Below are 20,273 nucleotides of genomic sequence, written 5' to 3'. Positions count from 1 at the left end.
CGAGGATGGGGGGGGGGGCGAGGAGGGGGGGGGGGCGACCCACTGCGCTATGATTGGTTTGGACCGCACCCAAATCGAAGCAGTGACGTCACCAGCAGTCAGCTGTTTTGTTTCGCCGGGCTCGCGGAGCTCATTCACAGGGAGCCAGAGAGAGGACAGGAGGACAGGGGAGGGGTGGAGAGAGAGAGAGAGAATGAGCGCGCGGGAGAGGAGAGAGTAGCAGCGTGCACGGTGAAAGGAGTGTGCAAGATAGATGATAGGGGAGAGAGCAAGGGTGCGGGATGAAGAGAGCGAGAAAGAATGTGAGTGCATGAACGCGGGAGAGTGGGGAGCGAGAGAGGGAGAGTGCAGGAGGGAGCGCGCGAGTTGACGAGCGTGAGCGAGCCGGCGTCTTGAGTCGCCATGCGGCTGCTGGGTTTGGGCTGCGCGCTGCTGGCGATACTGCGGGTGCGTGAGTGATGCACACACAGCAACACACACACAGAAACACACACACAGCAACACACAGCCAGCAACACCACGCAGAAATACAACCAGAAATGCATGAAACCGACAACACAACAGGAGACGTAGCCACAGCCAGCAACATACCAATACAGCACAGCAACACCACAACAAGCAGCCATACAGAGTAACAACAGCAAACACAACACGGCAACAAGCAACACAACCATCCCATTCACCAGCAGCACTCCAAACCCTGCTGCCCTACAGCTCTCACTTCCCCCGCGCCCCCTCCCCCTACCCCCCTCCCCCCACCCTCATCGCACGCGCGGCTCGCAGTGAGGCCAAGACGGAGGCAGCAGCAGCAGCACGTGGGTCCCAGACGTAACCCCCCACCACCCAACCCCCCCACCCACCACCCAACCCCCCACCCACCACCCAACCCCCCCACCACCACCCAACCCCCCACCACCACCCAACCCCCCCACCCACCATCCAACCCCCCCACCCCCCCACCACCCAACCCCCCCACATCCAACCCGCCCCCACCACCCCCCCCCACCACCACCCAACCCCCCCACCCACCATCCAACCCACCCACCATCCAACCCCCTCACCATCCAACCCCCCAACCTCCCCACCACCTAACCCCCCCCACCCACCACCTACCCCCCTACCCACCACCAACCCCCCCACCATCCAACCCCCCCACCATCCAACCCCCCCACCATCCAACCCCCCCACCCCCCCCACCACCCAACCCCCCCCCACCACCCAACCCCCCCCACCATCCAACACCCCCCACCATCCAACCCCCCCACCCAACCCCCCCCACCATCCAATCCCCCCACCACCCAACCCCCCCACCACCTAACCCCCCCACCATCCAACCCCCCCCACCACCCCACACCTAAACTGGGGCTGTTAACATATTTTGTTTCTTTTATAACCGGTAACCGCCTGTAGCAAAATCTGGTCAATAAAACGGTACAACGATTATAGAAACGGGTGCTGCTTATCGTGAAACAACTCTCACCTGTGCGCATAGCCATCCCTAGGGTACGGCGAATCTGGGCGATCGCCCCGGGCCCCGTGCTTTGGGGGGGGAGGGGGCGAGTCGGTGGCACGCTTCGACGTCGATATCATCAGATGTGACACGTCCGGTTTAGTTTGAAGGCGTCCTGGGGGTCCACGCAAGTGGGAATCGCCCCGGGCCCCGCACTCCCCCCCTCCCTCCTCAATGTAACAGCCCCCACACACGTATCGGACACCCCCACACCCGACACCTCGCTCTCGTGCATCCCTCACGCCTCACTCCACACGCACACCCTGCACGCACGCACACCTTGCCCCACACCCACTCCCTACACCCGATACTCATACACCGCGTTCACCCTACTCCTTACCCCGGCCAAGTCCCCCCCCCACCTCTCTTCGTCTCGCCGTGAATTCGACCTTTGAAATTCCCACGATGCTCTGTCTGCACTCAGCACCACCACTCATTGCTGCTCCGCCCCCCACCTACCTCCATCCCACCCGCCATCCCACCCGCCATCCCACACCCCCCTCCTCCTCCTCTCTCAACCACTCCACTTCTGTTCACAATCATCTGCAGCCATTGTCTCTCCACTGCTGGATGAAGGCCGCATCACCAGCTGCCCCTGCCGTCCGGGGCGTCGCGAGGGGGAGATGTTAACTACCTCGCCTGGTGTACAGGGACTCGTGGGGTCGATCCCGACCCTGACGCCTGCTGCTGTATATTTGGAGTTTGCGTGTTCGCCCCGTGGACTGTTACCCGGTTGCTTCTGTGTTTTCCTCCACATTTAGAGTGTTTTGGCTACTGCTATACATTTCCACGTGGTGAGTCACTTCGTTAAGCTATCATTTGTGACCAGGTCGCTTCTGAAAAAGCGACATAGTCCAGTGGGCCTTACCTGAGTCTTAGTCTAGTCTGTCTCCGGGGACTATCCCACACAGCCTGAATTGCAGAACTTAGGCAACAACCAATAACCATCACCGCCACAACTACCTACCACCGCATCTACAACCACGACTAACAACCACAACTACCCACCAACATAAACGACAGCTACACCATCAACATGGTAACCAATACCTCCACTAACCAGCACCACAATTACCTATCCCCACCAATAACTATCGCCCGTATACCTTAGCAGCCTCTTTGGGGAAAGCGCTGTAAGCGAACACCTATGGAAAGCCAGTACGGAACACGAGGGGTAAGTTACCATCGCCACCAGTTGCGCATTTGCGACTGAGTCGACCTAGGGTTATGCCCAAGACGGGTTCAGATAATCGTCACTGGTGTTGACCGTGAGCGCGAATCGCTGGATTTGTAGCGTAGCACGCAAACCGCTACACTACCGCTCCCCACACAACCATCACTATCAACAACACTGCCACCATCACCACCACCATTTACACCCCCACCCCACCCACCGTCAGAGTCCCTGGTCTTGCCCTACCCCGCGAGTCCCATGCATCACAAACACACCCCCGAAGTGTTTTCCCTGATATTGAGGGGGAATGTGAAATCTTCCCCGAATGTCGTTTGTAGCTCCCATCACAATCACCCCCCCCCCCCCCCCCGCTTGTCTTGGTAGCCCTCAGCTCGGGAGGCGCTAAATTTAACGACATTTCCACCAATCCCCATAACGCGCCCCGGTATTCCTAGACGCACGTTACGAGACACCTTAAAGGCACCTCTGGTCGTGTTCCTCTCTCGCTGCCAAGCCGGTGGGGTTTCCGCGTCTCAGCCCAAACTCGGCACCCCCGGGGGGGGGGGGGTGGACTGGGGTCTGGGGGTGGGGGGCACGGGGGGCTGGGGGGGTCAGAGCGTGAGCGAATTTCATCTCCTGCTGACCATCACCCCACCCCACCGCCCATCAAGCTGGACTTCTCTTGACCTCCTCCCTCACAGCTCGCTCTTGACCCCTCCTGGTCCCCATTCACTCTCTGCTCTCCCTTGCGCCCAGGAGCAAAGGACGAGGGCCCTGGAGCCAGGGGTCGTGACCCCGCACGCAGGTAAGACCCGACCCCGCATGGACGGACAGCCAGACACACGTGTACACGCACACGTGTGTAGGTATAGGTGCAGTCCTGCCGTGGCTTGGATTGCTCGTGCCACTTCTGTTGGAAGGGCTAGATAGGGGTTCTTAGAAAGCCCCCACTAAAATTATATTTGACCGACTCTCAATCCACGCTGACCAGACGTCTTGGAAGAGGTGGGGAGTTACCTACGCTTTACCCCACTGCGCGCGACATCCCACTGCTCCATCTCCTCGGTTCGTCATTGATGACCTCTGACCCTGCTCCTTTCCAGAGACGCGTCATGCCCCTTTGCCCACTTGCTTGCGTGGACAGTTTGAAGTACAACCCATACACAGAGACGATACACACACATGCAAAACATACACGTATACAATGTACACACATGCAAAACATACACACATTTACAATGTACACACACATTTACAATGTACACACACAATTACAATGTACACACACATGCAATACATGCACATATTGCTGGCTCACCAGCTCTTGCCCCCAACAGTTTCTTGGGGCTGTATAGTCGCGGTGGGGGCGGTGGGCTGGTGAGTGGTCTCTGCTGTACGCGTGCGTGACGGTGCAGGGTTGGTGGTCGAGGGCGCGGTGCGGCTGGTGGGGGGCTCGGGCCCCCACGAGGGCCGCGTGGAGGTGTACCACGCTGGGGAGTGGGGCTCTGTGTGCGACGACCAGTGGGACGAGCGCGACGCGGCCGTGGTGTGTCGCCAGCTCGGCCTCCCGTGAGAAACATCAACAGCAGCAGCAACAGCATCATCAGTAGTAGCAGCAGCATAATCATCAGTAGTAGCAGCAAAATCAGCAGCAAACACTATCAGCAGCATTATTACAATTGCCGCCACCAACTCCATCACCACCACCATCTCTCCCACATGACGTCACCGCCACCACACATCCCCGCGGTCCGGCCCTGAGCGATCGGTGACGTCGCGCTCCGCTAATTTACCTCCCACGTCGTGCAGCAGAGTCCCACTTCAGGGAATTGATCGCGGCCCAGAGATCCTAATTGCGATGATGTCACCAACGAGGAGCGCCTCCTGCTGGGAACGTCTGGGCCCCCAGACCACTCCAGGGAGGCCTGGGGGAGGGGGGGAGGGGGGGGAGCTTGAGAGGTTAGGGCAAGGGGCCCGTCGAGACTCATTAACCCAGAGGTCAATCTCGCAGCCTGGGGCAGGAACGCGTGACGGGCGCCGTGGATAGCCCATGCCCTGTGTTGGTGGTGAAACCGGTGGTTAATAAACAAATGCGTTTTCGCTATTGATTTTTGCGGTCATATCGCGTGAGTATGATGTGATGTCGTGCGCCCTCCTCCACCCGACACAGCCAATTAAGTAAAGTCGTCACGTGGGCCAACGGGCTGCTAGTGTGTCACTGCTGGGTCAGCACCCCCGGTGTGCTGGAGAGCGATCATCCGCTACACACCTCGTACTCCCACTCACGGGGGGGCGGGGGGGGGGGTGAAGCGGGGTAATTACGTTGGCGCGTTTGTTCACGGGACGAACTTTTACTTAATTGGCCATGTCGGGTGGAGGAGGGTGTACGACACACGCATTTCATTCCCGCGATCTGACCCCCTAACATTTGTTGGCGAAACCTATAAGGGCATGGAGATTTCTTTTAATAATGCTGTTCATAGGAATATAGGGTAAAATTAGAAAGGATTACAATCGTAAGACCTGCCTTGTACTCTAATGATAGTGCCTTACACCGATAATCCCGAACCAAGCCATCCCCGAGTAGCGTATCCAGGAAGAATGTCGAGCGACATCTTAAGCCCCGCTTGTAACGATCAGCCCATTGTCAAGCAAACGACACACACATCCACTGTTGTGTGTTTCGTTTCATGTTAAACCATCCATTATCCCCATGGACATGGTGTCCTCGTGTTCCTGTCTCTTCCAGTATTCTCCCCATGATCCCGTGTCTCCTCATCCTTAAATTCCTCCTCCTCATCCCCCCTTCATGCCCCTCGTGTGCTTATAGCTATAATTTTCCCCATCCATGTCCTGCGACCCTGCGTCTCTTCCTCCACGTCCCCACGTTCCCTGCGTCTCTTCCTCCATCTCCCTCGTGCTCCCATTTCTCCTCCTCCACGTCCCCGTGCCCCCTAACCCTGCCCCTGCTGCGTCTCCTCCATCCACCCGCCCGCTCCCCGTGCGCCCAGGGGCCGGGTGCGCGCATGGACCTGGGCGCGGTTTGGCGAGGGCACAGGACCCGTGTGGGTGGACGAGGGGGGCTGCACGGGGAACGAGCTGGCGCTCGGCGATTGCGAGCGAGCGCCATGGGGCCAGCACGACTGCTCCCACCGCGAGGACGCGGGGGTCTCCTGCGACCCCCACAGCGGTGAGGGAGAGCCCCCCCCCACCCCCTCCCCTCACCCCACAGCACCCCACCTGCGTTGGACGGGGAGAAGGAAGGACTCGAAGCTCCAGGATGGTCTGGTGGGGACCCAGCTTGTCTCGCGCTACTCCCCTCCACGCGCTCTCTGCTCCCCCTGTCAGATCCCCCATGTCAGCCTCCGCTCAGTGCGAGGTGCCTCATTCGCATTGGCTGCCCCCATCGTCTGTTCCAGCAACTTCCCTTCCCCAGCTCTCCGTGCTGTGGTCCCCTGCTCCTGTTCAAGTGATGGAGGCTCTGAACCTTCATTGTCTTCCCCTCGTGACCGCCCTCCCTCTATAAATACGCACGCCCACCGCATGGCATTCTGGCGGTCCGATTTTAGAAATTGTTAAAATCCAAAGTTGTATTTTTAGAAATAGCATCGCCTTGTCAATGGATAGAACATGCGCGACAGATGATGCAATCGAGACGGACAGTACAAATGAGACGGAATAAACGAGTCTCCCCAATAAAAAAAACAGGACCCTGGCAAGGGAAGGTGACGACGATAATGCCGATCCAACCGAAACTACGTCACGAAGACGTGAGACTCACCACCTTGATCTCTCCTGTTCCCGCGACCACTTATCCCCCATGCCCCTTGATCCCGCGGGGCGACAGAGGGCGCGGTGCGGCTGGTGGGGGGCTCGGGCCCCCACGAGGGCCGCGTGGAGGTGTACCACGCCGGGGAGTGGGGCTCCGTGTGCGACGACCAGTGGGACGAGCGCGACGCGGCCGTGGTGTGTCGCCAGCTCGGCCTCCCGTGAGAAGCATCAACAGCAGCAGCATCATCAGTAGCAGCAGCATCATCAGCAGCATCATCATCATCGGCACTTATCAATCCAATTATTTCAGCCATCAGTAGTATCAGCAGCAATCATCATCATCTCTTAAGTAATCATCATAATCATCAGCAGCATATTCATTCGTCCATCATTCACTGCCGCTATCAGCACTGTCACCAGCAGGATACACCACTACCATCACAACTACCACCATCACAACTACCACCATCACAACTACTACCATCACAACTACCACCAGCACAACCACCATCATTACCAACACCGCCCATTTCTACCAGCATATCCAACACCACCACCACCACAATTACTCCCCACCACCTATACAGTAGAACATCTTGTCACGAACGCTTCTGACCACGACCAAATCGGGTTCCGACCAAAAATTTCACAATTTTTGAATCTGGTCACGAACACAAACTCGGGTGGCGATCAAACATAGCCACGGCCGATTTCCCCTTCCACGTCATTTTTTTTTGTAAGCGCCAAATTCCCTGTTGTTTGTTTACAACAGCGACCCACGTGTGGTCGCTTGCTCAGTCAGTCTCGCTTAGTAATCAGTCTCTTAAAACTCTTAAAAAAACTGTGGGGTCTAGAACGGACTCGTGAAATCCGGAGAGAACTCGGAGTTAAGTTTTGTTTGTTTTGTTGAATTACACAAAACGTAACAGTTATGTATATAACTGTATATAACTTTTGTTATTTAAGATATTAATTTTGTGAGTGTAGTCATACCCCTCCCCCCTTCATTCAAGCCGTAATTTAGAGAGCGAAAGCGCTGAGTATGTAAATCACTAACATAAGAACCCGTTAATCTCTTCTCGCATCATTCATACGATGATGCGGTGAAGTAAACGTTCATACGATACTACGGTGAATACTTCCAAAAAAATACTTTACCCAAATATTACTGTTAACTTACTTTCAATAGAAACATGAATTGCTCTTACGAATATTCTCTCTCTCTCAGAATCGACCGACTGATGTAGCAGACGAAACAATCATCTTGTTGAACAATTCTAAACCTTGACGCGGCAATGTTAGTTTTCTCTGTTGTTCAAGGTTTTCTCAGTGTTATTCAATGTTTTTACATTTAGTTTACTATTACACTGTGAATTCTATGGCATAATTAATTATTTTTGTGCTTAAAAATCATTAAAAAACAATATTTATATACAGTTCGTAGGAGTCTGGAACGGATTAATCGTATTTACATACAATCCAATGGGTAAATTAGGTTCGAGTAACGACCAAATCGGGTTGCGACCAAAGTTATGGAACGAATTATGGTCGTGACCAGAGGTTCTACTGTACTAACAGAACCATCACTACTGCTGCCATATCCACTAACACCTACACCACCACTACTAACACCTCCACCACGACCACTAACTACTCCACCACTAACACCATTATCACCAACACCACCACCACCACAATCAAATTTGTCACATTTAAAAGTAGATTTACAACGAAAACTACTCAAAAGGGGTTTGCACAGAGTAATCATTGCCAGGGACTGTGAAAACGTGGCAGGATCCTCCCGAATAAAGAGTCTTGAGACTCCGTGAGGCTTCCCTGGGCAAACGAACCTAACAATAGTCAAGCAACAACACTTACACAACCACCAACCCCTTCTCAGCTACTGCTCACCCACCCACCCCCCCACGCGCCCCCCCCACCTTCCCCCACCGCCACTAGGGGGACGGCGCTGGTGTCCCGGGAGCTGGAGTTCGGGCCCGGCTCGGGGTTCATCCTGCTGGACGAGGTGGCGTGCGGGGGCTGGGAGGCGGCGCTGCGCCAGTGCGGCCACAGCGAGTGGGGCCGCCACGACTGCTCGCACCTCGAGGACGCGGGCGTCGTGTGCAAGGGGGGGCCCGAGACGCAGCCCCCCGCGCTCGGTAGATTCGCACGGGCGGGCTTGAGGGAGGGCACCTTGAGTGCACCTTGTGCCGTGCGTAGTAAGCATCGGCCGCTAGGGAGACAAAGGCGGCCGGGCGTGGTGTTGGCCAACCAACCGCCTCGTGTGCCGTTCCGGCCTTCATAGGTGCTCGCTAACAGCACTTGTCCCAACAGCCTGTTAAGGCTATACGAGGGATCTTTGGCTTTGGTGTTCCGCGTGATTACATTTTGTTGCGCGGTGTCTGCTGCTGCAGCGCGTGGCTGTCTAATCCTGCAGTGTGGAGGCAGCAAGCGAGGGTTGGCGGAACACCGCGCAGAAGTTGTTGTGAAACTCCCTTTCCGTACCCCTGGCTCGCCATATTCCAGGTGGACTAATTGCCATCTGTTTCCAGCTGTACGGGGATGGAGCGTTGCCTCCTCGTGCAGTGCGTGGGCTATCTCCAGGTGCTCCGATTTCCTCCCACGCTTTGTTGTAATAAACACGACTCGTCATTAATCGGCTGAAAATAATCTTAGAATAAATTCCCCATTGTGTATATGTTGAACTTATTTTGCACCGTACATAGCCAACCGTGTTAATCGGAGGTGCAGCAGCAGCAGCGGCAGCATCACCCTCCTGAAAACGAGCCCTATGATTGAGCGTGGCTCTGCTGGATAACGAAGTCATATCATTAACAAACGGCAATATCAATTGACCAATTAAGAGTATCCGTGAAAACGACCGCTGACCTGTCACCGTGTGCGACGCGTGCGAGGCAGGGCCCCCCGTGCGCCTGGTGGAGGGCGAGGGCCGCCGCGAGGGCCGCGTCGAGGTGCTGGTGGCCGGCGAGTGGGGCACCGTGTGCGACGACGGCTGGAGCGACAAGGACGCTGCCGTGGTGTGCACGCAGCTGGGCCTCCCGTGCGTGAACCACACAGAGACACTCCAGTAGCCGTCACAGGATGAACCAAACTCAAGACGAAACTATTTTTTTATTTTACCAGGCAAGGTCCCACTGAGCTACGTGTCTGTTCTTTCAGAAGCGACCTGGCTATCACAAATGATAGCTCAACGAAGTGGCCTTATCATCACGTGGAAATGTATGGCAGTAGCCACATTATTGTATATGTGGAGGGAAAAGCCGGAAGACCCGGAGAAATATCCACGCGACCACGGGGAGAACATGCGAACTCCAAATATACAGCAGGCGTCGGGCTCGGGATCGAAATCACGACCTCCTGCATAACAGGCGAGGTAGTTAACATCTCCTAGCCACCGTGATGATGATGCGAGAGAGAGAGAGGCAAACTCCAAATATAGAGCAGCAGGCGTCAGGGTCGAGGTCGAACCCACGACCTCCTGCATACAAGGGGAGGTAGTTAACATCTCCTAGCCACCGTGGCGGCACGGTGAGCCTACGAGGGCATGGTGTGGATAGCGGCCATGCCGGTCCGCCTTTGTGCTCCCCTGGTTATCGAAGTTGAAGCACTACAATCAGGTGATCATTTGAGTGCTGGGTCGACTTCGGGGAGGCCCAGAACCGGGTTTAAAAATTCGTCACTGATGTTGGCCGAGAGCTGAAAATAGAACTGGTCCGTAGCACAGTTTTCTAACCACTACACTACGTGCGTGTACATGTATGGGTGCACATTCGTGTGTGTGTGTGTATATACACGTACCAACCCTCTGTCAATACATTCCCATTAAGCTGCGTTCGTGAAAGGTGGTGGCAGCTTGTGGAGGCCTTTATCCGGCTAGTGATTATGATGATTGACGAGGTTGTGTTGCACGCAATGTACCAAGGCGTCACGTGATCCCCGTGTCCTCCTCGCCGCCTGACGGAGTCTCGCCAAGAGACCGTTACCGGCTGGGCGTTGCCACCTCTGCCACAGACCAAACTCAGACATCGTTCCTAATCAGCCGATGCCTCTTATCAAAAGTGTGCAGTGTATTGGCTGATGACATCTTAATATAAAAACGCAATGTAGCTGCAGGAGCCTCCTGAACACGAGTTGTGCGTCTCAGCGTGGCTCTCCTGGATATTTTTATTAATCAAAATACCGGGACCGGCCAAATCCTGCGACCCGAACACAGACGCCTCCCAGTTCCCTGACACACCGGCGGTGACCTCCCCCCCCACCTCTCCCCTCCTCATCGGCCATGCAGGGGCCCCGCGCGGGCACTGGGGATGGCGTTCTTCGGTGAGGGCTCGGGCCCCATCCACCTGGACAACGTGAAGTGCTCCGGCTGGGAGCGCGCGCTGGGCCAGTGCGCCCACCTCGCGTCCCACGAGCACAACTGCCGCCACAGCGAGGACGCCGGGGTGGTGTGCGGGGAGCACGCGGAGCCCGCGCGACTCGGAGACCGCCCCGGGGACGCCGCGCAGCTCGCTGATGGTGAGGGGCACGGGGGGAGAGTGGGGGGCAGTGGGGGTGGGTGGGGGTGGGGAAAGTTGGAGGGTACAGGGGGTGGTGTGGGGCGAGTGAAGGAAGAGTTGGGGAAGGAAGTGCTGGTGGGGTGGGGAGGAGGTAGAGTGGGGGGAGTTGGGGAGGTAGAGTGGGGGGGGGGGGGGTGCGATATATTTGGCAGGCTTGGGGTGGGGGGTGCAGTTTAGGGGGTTAAGGGGAGAAGTTAAAGGGAGGATTTGCGGCCAGGGTATCGAGGAACGAGGCGTGCGTGGGTAGCATGGCGGGGAGTGAGAGGGGGGAAGTGAGAGTGGGCGGTTGAGGGGGGCTGCCGAATGTTGTAGGTAGGATTGGGGGGGTGGACGGTGGAGATGTCAACTCAATGTATTCGCTGTTTCTATTCGGGGAGCATCGGCTCTTATCGATTCCTCTGGCTCGGGACGCGTGTTTTAAACAGCAACCTCCCTTTGGTGACGTTTATATTCTGAATTTTGGGGAGCTCATTTGAATAGTCGACGTGATCGGTGCTGCCCCCCCCCCCCTCCCTCCCCCCGCATGCCCCCTCCGCCACACCGAGGTCCCCTCTCTGAGGTGTGCGGACGGCGCTTGGCCAATCACCGCAGGAAGAGGATCGTGGGTGGCGCAAAGTCGCTCAGGTGGGGCCCGCATCTGTCTGTTAGTTCACGTGTCCGTCCGTGTGTCCGTCCATGTAAGTGAGTGCGTATGGGGAGTGGTGGCGCAGTGGTCAACGCACTGCGCGACAAAGCCGGGTACCTGAGTTCGATTCCCACTCATGGCCAGCGGCAGTGACGAATTTATGAACCGATCCATGTGCCTCCCCTAGGTCGACTCAGCCTTAAATGAGTACCTGATGCGGTTCGTAAACTTCGCCGCGAGGGAGACAAAGGTGGGCGGAAAGGCGTGGTGCTGGCCACTCGCCCCCTCGTGTGCTGTGCCGGCCTTCAGAGTTGCTTGCTGACGCCACTTGGCCCAACAGTTTGTGTTAACGCTCTACGGGGGAACTTTATCTTGAGAGTACCGCAGAATGTCTGCACGTGTGTCGGTGCGTTCTTGTACTTGTGAATGTGTATATGCGTGTGCTGGCGCTTGCTTGCACGTGGGAATGAATGCACGCATGTGTGTGCGTGTACACACACACACACGCGTGTGCGTGCGTGTACACACACACGTGTGTGCGTGCGTGCGTGTACACACACACGCGTGTGTGCGTGCGTCTGCCGTGTGCGCAGGGGCGGCTGGCCGTGGCAGGCCTCGGTGTGGGTGCGCGCCGGTCCCCACACTGAGAGTCGCCTCCTGTGCGGAGCCACGCTCATCAGCAGCTGCTGGCTCCTCACTGCTGCGCACTGCTTCAAGCGGTGGGTGGGGGGGGGGGGTACAGGGGGTTGCGGTGGGGGGGGGGGGTACAGGGGGTTGAGGTGGGGGGGGGTACAGGGGGTTGAGGTGGGGGGGGTACAGGGGGTTAAGGTGGGGGGGGTACAAGGAGTTGCGGTGGGGGGGGGGTAGCTCTTAGTGGGAAGTTCCCTGCAGATGGCCCGTGGAGAGGCCAGCTCTTGGACGCGTTTCCGTGCTGTGTCCCGCGCGATGTCCGACGTTTCACGCAACGCGCTCGGGAGAGCTTCGTGAAGAAGCTGAACAAAGTTCCCAAGGGACGTGGACTGACACGTCAGACATCGTGCCGAACAACCGGAAAACTCGTCGGAGAGCCGTACGGCACGACCGCAGGGGTACGCATGCAGGGGTCACGTGGCTCGACTGGCCGCCCAGTGGCGCACCGAGCCAAACGTTGCACAGGGGTCACGTTGTTTCCCTGCCGAGGGGAGGTCGGAAACGAATGCAATTCCACATTTTTGTGGAGAAGAAAGAAAAAAAAAGTCTCAAAAAAAGGTCGGTGACGTACGACGCCCATCGAAGAATGTCCATGGAGGGGGTGGGGGGTGGGGGGTGGAAAACTGCCCCATTGCCCCCCCTCCCCCTCGGTGTACTTCTGCAGGCCACCACCACCACCACCGCAGCCGCAGCAGCGGCAGTGGAACTTGTACGACTGGTTCAGAGAGAGGCAGTGGAACAAATTCACCTTCGTGGCGGTGGATTGACGATGAGACCCCGACGGCGGTAGGGGGGAGGGGGAAGCTTCGTGGTGGTGGCACAGCGACGTGTCGCTACAGCCACGTGTCCGCCACAGCGACGCGCCACAGCGACGTGCGGCTCCCAGACAGTTTGACCTTCGCTTGTTGGAGACGCGGCTAAAAACATTTTTATCTTCACTTTTATGTAACGGCATCTCCAGATACTTTGTAGAGATACATGAATTGGGTGAAAACAAAAATGGTGTTAAAGTCTGCCCTTGAACAAGGTTGGCAGCAGTCTCCACTGCACGACGAAGAGAACTTAATTCGAGACGGCAATAGAATACAAACCCGTGCAGTCAGCGGAGCCGATGAGTGAATACTGAAACGATAACCTCCGCACGCACCCAGCACGAGCAAAATCCTCTCTCGGTGACCGCCCCGCGTGACCCCCCCGCCCCCGCTCGGCACGGTAAGGGCACGCACGTGTACGGTCGCGTGTCTCGACCGTGCGGCAGTAGCTGCACGACCCGGCGGAGGAGAGTTGACGACGAGGTGCGGCGGTGGCCTCGACGGCTATGGGCCCGACGACCTCTTGACCTTGACCTGGCCGTGGTGTGACCCCCTCTGCCCCTGCCAGGCTCGGCACGGGCGGCGCTTTCTACACGGTGCGCGTGGGCGACCACCACCGGCTGGTGCGCGACCGCGCCGAGCGGGAGCTGCGCGTCGAGCGGATCGTGGTGCACGAGCGCTACTCCCCGACGCGGCACGTGCACGACATCGCGCTCCTGCGCGTGTCCACCCTGCACACAGGTGACTCGCGCGCGAAGATCCCCCCCCCCCTGCGTGTAGCCTCTAACAGACTGGCGGCGCAAGTGCTGTTGGCGAGCACTTATGGTGAAGGCCGGCTCGGCACACAAGTGGGAATGGGTGGCTGCCACCACCACCATGCCCGGCCGCCTTTGTCTCCCCAGTGCTGCCGCACTGCACCAGGTACTTATTTAGAATCAGAAGCAGAATTTGTATTTATACTTGAGGAAGCCCGATGAGCTTCAAAGCTCTTTTTGTAGCAGGTGGCGAGTCGGGGTGGGTCACAACATTTCAACAACAAACGATACAAAAAACACGATAGGAGTGCAAAGTATAGCAAAGGTGAACAAATCACTTTAAAAACATATATGATGAGTCTAGCTAGAGGGAGGCCCATGACGGGTGAGCAGGAATCGAACGCGGGCGGCCAGTTGCGTAGCGCGCTGAGCTAACCAGTGCACCACCGCTCCCCCACTACAACCACACTGTCTAATAGCAAGCGGGGGGGGGGGGTGTCTATGTAGAGTATCCGAGGGGAGCCGTGTCAGGCTGTGAGCCTGCATCTCGCTGCAGGCCCTGGATGGAGCGGAGGGCTCTGGAGTTCCCGGGGGAGGGACGTGTGTCCCGTTCAGCGAGGCGGTGAGGCCGGCGTGCCTGCCGCGCCGGCGGGGGCGCTTGCCGCGCCGCCACCACTCCTGCTTCATCACGGGCTGGGGCGACACGGGTGAGCCGGCGTGGGCCCTCGAGATCTCCCCTGTCCCTCTCTCCATGCTACCCCATCTCTCTCTCTCTGCCCTTCCCTGCCTCTGATATCTCTGCTATCTCATCTCTTATCATCACCTATCGCTCTCCCATTCCCCTTGTCTCTCTCCCATCTCTTTGCTATGCTTCTCTGAACTTTGCCTCTGGCCTAGCGCTCTCTTCTCTGTCTTATCTCACATTCTCTCATGCCCGCCCCTTAATTTTCATCTCCCTTTCTCTCTATTACTCTCATAAACTCTCTTTCGCACTCACTGCCTTCACTCTTCCTGTCTTATTTCTATCTCTTCTCTCACCATATTTTTTGTCCTCTACTCTCATCCCCTCTTTCCTCCTCGTCCGACCCCGCCATGACCCTGTGATGACCCCACTGTGCCCCCACCCCTCCTGGTCTCTGTTGCCCCCCCTCCACCCCCGGCTCCCTCGGCCCCCCAGGCCGCTCGTACGCACGCACCCTGCAGGAGGCGCGTGTGTCGGTGCTGCCCGGGCGGTTGTGCCGCTTGCGCTACGGGGGCCGCTTCGAGGGCGGCCGCATGGTGTGCGCGCGAGGGTCGCGACCCCCGACCCCGACGGACACCCCCCGTGACGCCTCCGGCAACGGCGGGATCGGCGGCCAATGGGGTCGCCAGCAGACGACGCAGCACGGGTACGAGACCTCGCGTGCCCTTCGCGCGCTCGCCGTGGGGTGGGGGTCGTGGGGGAGGGGTGGAAGGGCACGGGGCAAGTGTGCGCGTGTGTGATGCCAACCTACGTCTGGGCGCAGACCGTGGAACAGGCGGCTTTGAAAAAAAACAGTAACCCACGGCATAACGGAATTCTGTTCCATTTCATAAACGTTTTAAATGCACCGTAAACCCTTCACGTAGTACACATTACAGACTCCGTAATGGTATTTGAGTGCTTTTAAAGTGTACATGAAACACAGTGCCCGACACACCCATACCCCGATGTCACGATTTGATGGAGCGGGTGTGCTGCGTGCATCAACGTCTCTAGCGGGCAACGTTGGCGGTGGTGGCGGCTGCGTTGCACGTGGCTGCCCGTAGCCCAGCACTGCGGACGTAGCAGCGAGGGTTGGTGAGTCACGACGCAGATGTTGTGAAACTCCCTTTCCCGTGGGCGTCGAGGAACCTCAGCCCTGCAGGTGCCATCGGCTGCTGCTGCTGCTGCTGCGGAGCTGCGTTGTCGGGTCGTCGAGGGCATTGCAGCAAAATCAATGGTTGCACTGTACCAATATGCTCCCACGACTATACTCCCGGCCTTCACCAAACCGGCACTGAGCAGCACTGACGACCAGAACAGTGAAGTATGGTTGAAAAGCCCTCCCAGCAGCAGTGCATTGTCGTGCCACTCAGCCTCCCCCGCCCCTCTCCCTCTGTATCGATCACAGCGGCGGCGGAGGAGGAGCTGGTGACAGTTGCCAAGGAGACAGCGGGGGGCCCCTCTCGTGCCAGGAGTCGTTGCGGGGAGCGGACGCCGCCCCCCCCGGCGGCGGTGGCGGGAGGGGGGGCCGCTGGGTGGTGGCGGCGGTGACGTCGTGGGGCCACGGCTGTGGGGAGCGCGACTCCCCCGGCGTGTACACGCGCGTGTCGCGTTACGTCGCTTGGATCCACCGCGTGACGGCCATACAGTCGTCGCAGTAGCGCGACTAAGGGGGGGCCGCGGTTGTGGATGGTGAGGGGCACCCCCCCCCCCCACCACACTGTGGGGCTTGCCGGGTTTGGCCCGACACCTCCGCACGGGCCAGAAGAGCGCGAGGGGTCAGGGGTCGTGATCCGCCACGATTCCCGTCGATGCCGCCCCCGGCTTGACGCCGAGGATTCCGGAGTCGGGAAGCTGGTGATTCTGAGCCGGGATTTGTCGATGACTCAACACGCCATGGTGGATCGGCGTAGAGGATCCGGACTTGTTCGTCGTAGCTCTCGAGTGTGCAGGCGGTGCACCTGCATGGGGCCCACGGACTTGGAGGCCCAGTGGCCGGGCTACGAAGAGGGGGGTGGGTGGGGGGGGGGGTATGGGCAGCAGGAGGAGAGGGAGGAGAGAGGGTGGGACCGGGGGGGGCGGGGTGGCCCATTTCATTCCTTGCACCAAGTTCCATGCCAACCACGCTAGACCGCTGCCCTGTCGGACATGCCGAGAACGCTCGCCGATGATGGGGGGGGGGGGGGGAGGATGATGCGGTGTGTCCCGTGTTCACTGATGGAGATCATACAGGTAGGAACAACAGGTTCCACACTGCCCACCAGGGATTATTTGTATGTCTGTCCGTGCACGATTGCGCTGTCCAACCAAGTTCCTACCTGCCCACTCCGAAGGAACAGTGTTCAAACACGACGAGGTGGTCACTGTGACAGCGGCGAGGCCCGCTGAGACGACGGGCTGAGGTGGACGATGAAGATGTCGCTTGCGGCGACTTGCACGTGCAACTCGCCACCCTCACATGAGCCAGGCCTGATTATGGCGCTGATGGGTCACTAATCAGGGGTTCACAAGTCCCTATAACAGGGGCACATGGGTACCTTAATTCATGGTTCAATAGCCAGGGGTTTATAAGTCCTTAATGTATGACCCTAACAGAAGTTCATGGGTCCCCAAAGGGGATTCATGGGTTCCTAAACAAGGATTAGATGTGGAATTACGGGTCCCTAACAGGGTCATAGGTATGGGTTCGTGGGTCCATCGTTGCTTGTCGCTCATTGGAGGGCGACTCACGACACCTACAAGTCGCCCCCGTTGCTTGGCATATGCTGAGGTTGATGTTCCATGATGATGATGATGGTGGCCATGGTCACAGTAATGATTACGATGGTGATCCTGATGATGGTGTGGTGCTGATAATGTTGACATTGGGATGTGTGTTGATGATGATGTGATAATGGTGTTGTGGTGGTGGTGATGATCATGTTCGTTTAGCTGGAATAGTCCGGAACGCTCTTCCGGCAATTGCTTTGACCATGCCACATCCATCTTCTCATCTTCTTTTCATCATTATAGGATGATTCTGGTACAAACATAGACGGTACAATAATATCGGAGGTTTGTTGTGGATGGGTCTACCTTGCGACTCTAGCTGTAGCACCTCACGCCGATGACCACGAGACTCCAAGTGAGCAGGCAGCGTTCCGGGGGAATGTGGAGCGAGAAATGAAGCCATCGGTGCGATCGTATTTAGACGCGAATTCCCATTACCGACGACGATGATGGTGCTGTCACGGGCTAGCGGCTGTTAGATCGCATGGCCTGATGTCCTAACAGGTTCGCGATCGGCGATGCGGAGGAGGGAGTGCGTAGCGGCGTGTAATTTATGCCGCGGTGGGGGGGGGGGAGCTGTGAGCCTGGCGTGGGTAACTGAAGCGGCAGGCTGCACACGCACAGGCGGCAGTCGGCGTGACTCGATGTCGCTCGCGACGAACGCCGTGCCACCGGACGGAGGACGAGGAGTTGGGGGCGGGGAGGGGCGAACCTCGCACGCTGACGAAGTTGACACCCGGACCACACAATCCAGCAGAGCACACGCTACCCGTACCCTTCACCCTAACAAACGAGCCATTCTGACACGAGCCCTGGACACGGGGCATAGCTGCAGACCACGTGCGAGAACCTCGCCTGGTCTACAGCAGGTCGTGGGTTCGATCCCGACCCTTGAGGCCTGCTGTATGTTTGGAGTTCGCCGTGTCTCTCTCTCTCCCCGTGGTCGCGTGGATTTTTCTCCGGGACCTCCGGTTTTTTTTCTTCGCATTGAGAAAACACGCGTTTAGAGTATTTAGCTGTTGTACATTTCCACTCGATAACAAGCCACTTGGTTGAGCTATCATTTGTGGGCAGGTCGCCTCTGAAAAAGAGCCACAAAGCTCAGTGGGCCTTACCTGGTCAGTACAACAACCCTCACTCGCCATTCGGACAATCGCCCTAATTCTATTGTCTGAAAACTAGGCAATCCGAGGCGAGTCTTGACCCCAAATCCAAGCGCTCGCCCTCCCTGTAGGAAGAGCCATTCTTTAGAATTCGGTTAAAAGCTTGACGTGTCATGAGCCGCAATGCCACATGAATACGAGACGGTGGTGGTCCTGAATAAATGACGGTGTCACAAAGCGGTCCTCAAAGAGCCGCATGCGGCAACGCAGCCGCAGGGTGCTGACCCTTGACCCCAACCCTACCTCTGGGCTCCAACGTCACCGACTGTTTCTCACTGTTGGTGTTCACGGCGCCTCGGGGCCCCACGGGACACAATGTTGATGACTTCTCGTACGCATTATTGTCTTTGTATTAATGTGTTTACATTAACGTATACATGTGAACGTGTTGATGTATACTATCACGAGAATAAACGTGAATTTGTGTGTTTTTTTTCTTTTCTCTGAGCATTGGTGCTTTTCTCCTGTTTATAACCTTGAGCCAGTGGCCAAAATTCCACATTCCTATGACGGGGGCGAGTTTATCCACGTGACCACTACGTTGACTTCCCCACTAAGTGATACTTAAAATTTGACTTAAAACTTTCGTGACTGCAGGAATTCATATTCTTTGTTTTTTTTTGTAAAGTCACGTAGATAGAAAATAATAAAATAATAAGAAATAAATGCATTATAAAAAAAACAAAAACTCACGACGTTTCGATCACTACACAATCGGTCGTCATCAAGGGGAGATAATTATATTTATTATTTTCTATGTAGATGACTTTACCGAGAGAAGCAAAGAAAGAGGTGTGGTGAGACTGCGTGTGCAGGTGTGGAAGTCCCCCGACGTGGATGGAGACTTGTGGTGAAAATTGGAGCCGCTCTGTCGATCCGCCATTGGATGAAGGTCGCCTCCAGGGACTTTGTCCCGACGTGGCGGTTTGTTTGGCCATACTTCCCCGCGCTGGCTGCTGCGTCGCGGGAGACTTGTGATGTTGCGGGTGATCGGCGCCCCTCTAGTGACCCCAAGCGACGTCGATCGGTAACCCTCCCTCACTCGTTAGCATCCCCAGCACGTGCCAGCCAAGGTGACGGTGTGGGACCTTCTGCCATGGTGGGTGCTGGTACAAGGGGGGTGGTGGTGGTGGAATTTGAAAGGGTGTGGCGGGAACCCAGTGTGGCGTGGTGTTTGATTCGCAGGTGTATGATGTGTCTCAGGCCGTAGCCATGGTGTCAATATTGGGGGGGACCAAATCTTCCAGGGGGTCTGGGGGTCCCCACCCCAGAAAAAAAAATCTAAATTTCCCGCTAACGGGCAGCATCAGTGACGATTATCTGAACCGGTCCGGGGTCTCCCCTAGGTCGACTCAGCCCCAAACGAGTACCCGTTGCAGCGTATAAAAACATTGCTACTAGGGAGACAAAGGCGGCCGGGCGTGGTTGTTGGCCACCCACCCCCTCGTGTGCCGTGCCGGCCTTCAAATATGCTCGCTAACAGCACTTGCCCCAACAGTCTGAGAAGGCTACACGGGGGATCTTTGTCTTTGTCTTGCCTCCCTCACTTCAGTCCCTCCCCCTCTCCTCGCTAGCCCCTCCCCCTGTGAAGGCCCCTCCCCCTCTCCTCGCTAGCCCCTCCCCCTCTCCTCGCTAGCCCCTCCCCCTCTCCTCGCTAGCCCCTCCCCCTCTCCTCGCGAGCCCCTCCCCCTCTCCTCGCGAGC

The 20,273-nt window shown here is 57.3% G+C and overlaps 1 protein-coding gene across 2 annotated transcripts; it reads left to right on the top strand.

Annotated features, from left to right (window-relative positions):
- Positions 1-167: 167 nt before the first annotated feature.
- On the top strand, positions 168-16,646 carry LOC133350518 (neurotrypsin-like). 2 transcript variants are annotated; one of them, XM_061564879.1, is made up of 14 exons: positions 168-447; positions 3,441-3,489; positions 4,100-4,253; positions 5,696-5,874; positions 6,532-6,673; positions 8,415-8,614; positions 9,375-9,516; positions 10,762-10,991; positions 11,578-11,656; positions 12,251-12,376; positions 13,728-13,901; positions 14,473-14,621; positions 15,092-15,302; positions 16,047-16,646. In XM_061564879.1, exons 1-14 carry the CDS (start codon positions 403-405, stop codon positions 16,297-16,299), a joined length of 2,133 nt encoding a protein of 710 aa, XP_061420863.1. In that variant the 5' UTR covers positions 168-402; the 3' UTR covers positions 16,300-16,646. The 2 variants fall into 2 exon arrangements, with proteins under 2 accessions (XP_061420863.1, XP_061420862.1); XM_061564878.1 differs by having other exon boundaries at positions 16,044-16,646.
- The last annotated feature ends 3,627 nt before the right edge of the window (positions 16,647-20,273 follow it).

The sequence above is a fragment of the Lethenteron reissneri genome, chromosome 34 (assembly GCF_015708825.2).
Source record: "Lethenteron reissneri isolate LAM-NWPU_2019-01 chromosome 34, ASM1570882v1, whole genome shotgun sequence".
Taxonomy (NCBI): domain Eukaryota; kingdom Metazoa; phylum Chordata; class Hyperoartia; order Petromyzontiformes; family Petromyzontidae; genus Lethenteron; species Lethenteron reissneri.
Note: the sequence above shows the minus strand (reverse complement) of the source record. Positions and strands in the feature narration are given on the sequence as shown.

Bases quoted from the DNA above. Each gene is read 5' to 3' on its own strand.
- LOC133350518 (XM_061564878.1), top strand. From the start codon at position 403: ATGCGGCTGCTGGGTTTGGGCTGCGCGCTGCTGGCGATACTGCGG. The intron at 3,490-4,099 runs GTAAGACCCGAC...GTGACGGTGCAG, and splicing joins GGTCGTGACCCCGCACGCAG to GGTTGGTGGTCGAGGGCGCG. The intron at 13,902-14,472 runs TGACTCGCGCGC...CTCGCTGCAGGC, and splicing joins GTGTCCACCCTGCACACAGG to CCTGGATGGAGCGGAGGGCT.